This window comes from Neolamprologus multifasciatus, chromosome 6 (genome assembly GCF_963576455.1).
Source record: "Neolamprologus multifasciatus chromosome 6, fNeoMul1.2, whole genome shotgun sequence".
In the NCBI taxonomy this organism is placed as follows: Eukaryota; Metazoa; Chordata; class Actinopteri; order Cichliformes; family Cichlidae; genus Neolamprologus; species Neolamprologus multifasciatus.
The window spans coordinates 35,082,960-35,088,396 of record NC_140444.1 but is presented as its reverse complement, the minus strand read 5'-3'; the positions used below and the strand labels follow the sequence as shown (position 1 = coordinate 35,088,396).

Sequence of the window (5,437 nt, the reverse complement as noted above, 5' to 3'; positions counted from 1 at the left end):
CAATAATAACGGTGACACCTCGAAGTCAAGCGCGGGAATCAGAACAAAGGAAGACGAAGCAGAAGAGAAATAGCAACGACCAGCAAGAGAAGGAAATATGCGTGCAGCACCGATCACGGCCCAGTATTTTAGGCCATGTTGGCAAAGGGAGACCCAAGGGTGGTATTTATGCCGAGACAAAGATGGCTATGCTGTTAGCTACAAGCAACATCCCATTCACGTTTGTGGATGTTTTCAACACGTCCATGAAGGATATGTTCCCAGATTCGGAGTACGCTAGCCAGTACTCAAATGGCAGAACAATGGCACTGGAATACTGAACGTGAGTTAAACGCTGCACAGTCGTTCTCTCTCCCGCACTCGTTATATTATCCATTAATGATCTGCACACAGCTGTTGCCACGAACAACGCTTACATCATTGTCACGAGACACTCTCGCAAACGAAATCACGGTTTAGTAACGTAGTAACGCAGTAACACAGCGTGCTAACGGGAAAGTAACAATAATCTAATTACCTTTTTTGCAATAGTAATCCCTTATTTTACTCGTTACTTGAAAAAAGTAATCGGATTATGCGTTATTGCCCATCTCTGGTCCACATACAGAAAGTGTCATAGAAAGATTTAAGGTATCATGCCACATTTGACCTCTGACCTCTTGTTCATTATTTTATTATTATTAAATTAAGAGTCAAAGTGAAAGACAAATTTGAAACTTTGTTACTTACTACCGTTGTTTGGAATAGATAGGAATATAGAGAATTATATATTTTTATTTAAAGACAGCGTTGTCAAGAGAAAGAGAATGACCTGCCTAGTTAATAGGAAATATACTTTACTATGATATATAATAAGCTCAAGTTATTCATGTACTTTATTATTAAACATTTAAACAATGACATGAATGTTACACATGTAGTATATCTGCATATCTGTGTAAATCAAAAAGAATTATGTCAAGTATAGTAAAGTGGGTTTCATCAGGACAAAATAAAAGCCCTTGCACTTGTTTTTATTTCAATACAAATTTCTTAAAGAAGGACAAAAAAAGGAAATAAATAAATACAAAATATCACACTATTGCCCTTTAATTAGTTTTAAAAACCTGACATCTTTGCAGACCACAACTAGAAAGATAAGCACATCGGATTCAGATTTGATTTAAACTCACATCAGTCAGTCTCTAGAAGTCTAAAAAGTCTGTTTCTACCATTAAACATCCAATATACTCAACTTCCCAGAAAGTTTTGACTTCACGTGTGAAAATAGGAACGATTTTTGTTTGTTTTGTACCACGAGATCAGCTCAGATATTAACCTGCATAGCATTCAGCCCATGTTTAAACAAAATGTGGCATTTTCTGCTATTTCCTGTCAGGACAAATGGAAATGAAAATGTAATTTGCTTTAATATGATGGAACTAAAAAAGCTTGATTTTCATCACTGACTGAGAATTTTGGATCTGTCTCCCAGCCTGGCTGTCCTGATTACGATGATGTATAAACCTTCAGCTGAGGAATAGATGCCAAAAGCCAAGAAGACCATAGAATTGTGCTCATTTAGCTGTCAGTAGACGACATGAAGAGAGCTGATACTGAGATGTCTTTATTTCCTTGATGCCTTGTTGGCATGTTGAGTTATTGCCTTCCCCGTGTAATGTTTGCAAGTTTTAATTTTGACTTTGTGAAATTCCCTCATCTCTGTGGTGAGAAATAACTTTGCTATTGCAGAGCTAAATTATTCAACAAGTTAATACCTTCACAGCGAGGTCACCTGAGACACGAGAAATCCATTTTCATGTTATTTAATGTACCTCGGTACAATGACAGTCCTGTAATGAAGTGCCTAATTTAAAATGTAACATCACCTATTGGTGAAACGAGCTTAGATTATAGGACTCACATGTTTTCATTTGTAGTCTTTAAAACCTGTCTCTACCCATCTAGTATTAATTCTTTCTGGGATACAAGTTAAGTATGTATATTATGCACACACACAAACACACATGCAGCTATTACACATTTCTTGTTTTTATACCTAAGATGAATTATTGTTGAATGAAGACATTTTTCAAACACATGTAAAATGTGGCCAATTGTGTTTATTGGGTAAAGGAAAATGTAGAAGGGGGAAAAGAGGTAAAAAAAAAAAAGGGGGGGGGGGATAGAAAACCCCAACAATCCCCTCTGAGCAAGCACCAGGCGACAGTGGATAGGAAAAACTCCTTTAAAGTGAAAGAAACCTAAAGGAGAAACCTATGGCAGAACCAGGCTCAGGAGGGGGCAGTCAACTGCCGGGACTGGTCGGGGGGTGAGGGTGAAAAAAGAAAAGGAGGGAGGGGAAGGGGAAGGGGGAAAATTAAGTTGGAATAAAGGTGGAGGAAGACAAGGTTACATCAGGTGAGAAGCAGCAGTGTCCCTCCTCCAGAACCAGAAGAAGCGTTTTTTCTTCTTTTTAAGATATTCTTCGACAAGCACCTTTTTCTCAATGATGAGGGTTTTCAGCTCATCCATTGTTTCTGTGTTTTCTTTCTCAAGTTTGTTGCATCTTTTCACCATGTCTTCTAATTGTTCTTGTTTTTCTTCAAGCTTGTCTTTCAGTTCTTTAACTGTTGCCTCCTCTATTCGCTTTGCCTTGTGCACATCTGTATTTCTCTGTTCTACTTTCTTGTGCATGTCTTCCAACTGCTGGTTTCTCTTCTGGATTTCCTGAAGTCTACACTGCAGGTCTTTATGTGTTTTCTGTTGTTCTTGCTTTTGCACCTGGATTTCAGTGTTTTTGAACTTCAAGTTCTTTGAAAGTTCCTCAAGTTCGGTATTTTTTCTCAGCATTTCATTGATGCTACTCTGCATCGCTGAGCATTGTTTTTCCATTTCTTTCTTTTCTCCGTCCAGTACAGTTGTTTTGTACCTCGTTTCATTATACAATTCTTGGAGTTCTTGAATTTTCCTCTGGAGAATAAGTTTTTCTTCTTCCTGTTGCATTTTCTGTTGATCTTTTTCTTGAAGCAACTCTTTATTTCCATGCACTTTTTTATCAAGCCTGATTTGGAGCCCTCTGCGTTTTTCCTCCATCTCTTCAAGCTTGGAGTCCATTTCTTTCTGTTTCGTTTCCAGTTGCTTCTTGTCTTGAAGCAACTGTTGATTTTTGTGCAAAGTTTTGTCATGCTTCACCTGCAGCGCTTTGTATTTTTCCTCCATGCCTTTGAGTTTGCTCTGCATGTCTCTCTGCTCTGTGGGCTGTTGTTTCTTGTCTTGGAGGATCTCTTTATTTCTCTCCAGAGCTTCATCAAGAATTACTTGCAAGCCTTCGTTGTGTTTCTCGATGTTCCTCAGCTTGCAATCCATTTCTTCCTGTTGTATTTTCTGTTGGTCTTTCTCGTCAAGCAACTCTTTATTTTTGAGCAGTGTTTCCTCAAGAGTTATTTGGAGCATTTTCAATTTTTCCTCCAAGACTTCAACCTTGGAGTCCGTACCTTTCTCGAGCATTTCCCGTTGCTCTCTCTCTTGAATGAACTCTTTATTTCTGTGCACTTTTTTATCAAGCCTGATTTGGAGCCCTCTGTGTTTTTCCTCCATCTCTTCAAGCTTGGAGTCCATTTCTTTCTGTTTCGTTTCCAGTTGCTTCTTGTCTTGAAGCAACTGTTGATTTTTGTGCAGAGTTTTATCATACTTCACCTGTAGGGCTTTGTATTTTTCCTCCACGCCTTTGAGTTTGCTCTGCATGTCCCTCTGCTCTTTGGGCTGTTGTTTCTTGTCTTGGAGGATCTCTTTATTTCTCTCCAGAGCTTCATCAAGAATTACTTGCAAGCCTTCGTTGTGTTTCTCGATGTTCCTCAGCTTGCAATCCATTTCTTCCTGTTGTATTTTCTGTTGGTCTTTCTCGTCAAGCAACTCTTTATTTTTGAGCAGTGTTTCCTCAAGAGTTATTTGGAGCATTTTCAATTTTTCCTCCAAGACTTCAACCTTGGAGTCCGTTCCTTTCTCGAGCATTTCCCGTTGCTCTCTCAGTTGCTTCTTGTCTTGAAACAACTGTTGATTTTTGTGCAGAGTTTTATCATACTTCACCTGCAGCGCTTTGTATTTTTCCTCCATGCCTTGGAGTTTGCTCTGCAGGTCTCTCTGCTCTGTTGGCTGTTGTTTCTTGTCTTGGTGGATTTCCTTAAGTTTTCCTAGAGCTTCGTCAAGCTTTTCTTGGAGCTCTTGATTCTTCTTGAGCATTGTATCCCCTTTAATGCTCTCTTTTTTCTCCTTTTGGAGCAGATCTTTAATTTTTTCCAAAGCTTCATCAAGCTTTTCTTGGAGCTCCTGATTCTTCTTATCTTGGAGAGCCCATTGTTTCTCCTCAATAATACCCTCTTTTTCTTGAAGCTGGTAGGATAATTTTTCTAATTCAGCGCTCTTTCTCTCATTTTCTTCCGTCAGGATCTTAATCTTCTCTCTGTTCATGAGATTTTCATTTTGCATTTCTTCCAATCGCTGTTCCTCTAATTCTACCTGTTCGTCCCAAGGAAGAGAGCTGATATAAGGGTCTAGGGACTCATACCACGGAATAGAGCTGGGGTCAACTTCTTGTCTTTCTTGATCTTTCTGAGACATGTTGGAGTCTGTATACCGTGACTACAAAAAGGATCCAAATGTTTCAAAATGTTTTACTGGCGAACGTTTGAATGCTGCTAACATAAGTGCTGCAAATAACGGACTAAAAGTTGTACATCCTCACCCCTATTTAAGGATTCATGAGGATCAAAGCTTTAGAGGATTGTGACATCAGAATTCCATAAGTCACATGACATTTTTGAATGAGGTCATATTTTTGTTTGAATCTTTTTAAATAACATCAACATTCCGTAAGCCAATGAGGTTCTGAATGAGGATAATGTTTTTGCCTGGAAAATTACCAATGAAGTTTCAATCCCTGTTACTTTTGTAAAAAAAAAATAAAAAATAAATAAATAAAAAAAGTGTTAATGCAATAACATACAAAGTGAGTAAAGAAAGTAAGTAAAAGGTAAAAGTACAGTTTTATTTATATAGTACGGTGGCCCTGAGAGGCCAAACGGACTGCAACTTCAGAAAACACTTGCAAAAAGAAAAATGCTGCAAAAAGAAAAATGCTGCAAAAAGAAAACCACTTGCAAAAAGAAAAATGCTGCAAAAAGAAAAACACTTGCAAAAAGAAAAATGCTGCAAAAAGAAAAACGCTGCAAAAAGAAAAAACACTTGCAAAAAGAAAAACGCTGCAAAAAGAAAAGCGCTGCAAAAAGAAAAGCGCTGCAAAAGCACACACAACACAACGGAAATAGGAAAAAACACAACGGAAATGTTTCTGGGGAGACAATAACCGGACGGACCAGTTGACCAAAACATGCTGGCCCTTTCTCAATTCTCAAGTACGCGAGTACGTACTCGCGTTCTCGGCGGGTACGTACTCGCC

The 5,437-nt window shown here is 38.5% G+C and overlaps 1 protein-coding gene across 1 annotated transcript; it reads right to left on the bottom strand.

Annotated features, from left to right (window-relative positions):
• Positions 1 to 544: 544 nt before the first annotated feature.
• On the bottom strand, positions 545 to 4,934 carry LOC146517502 (uncharacterized). Its single transcript, XM_085164344.1, has one exon. The coding sequence runs from the start codon at positions 4,597 to 4,599 to the stop codon at positions 2,392 to 2,394; it is 2,208 nt and encodes a 735-aa protein (XP_085020470.1). The 5' UTR covers positions 4,600 to 4,934; the 3' UTR covers positions 545 to 2,391.
• Between the last annotated feature and the right edge of the window lie 503 nt (positions 4,935 to 5,437).

Bases quoted from the DNA above. Each gene is read 5' to 3' on its own strand.
- LOC146517502 (XM_085164344.1), bottom strand. From the start codon at position 4,599: ATGTCTCAGAAAGATCAAGAAAGACAAGAAGTTGACCCCAGCTCTATT.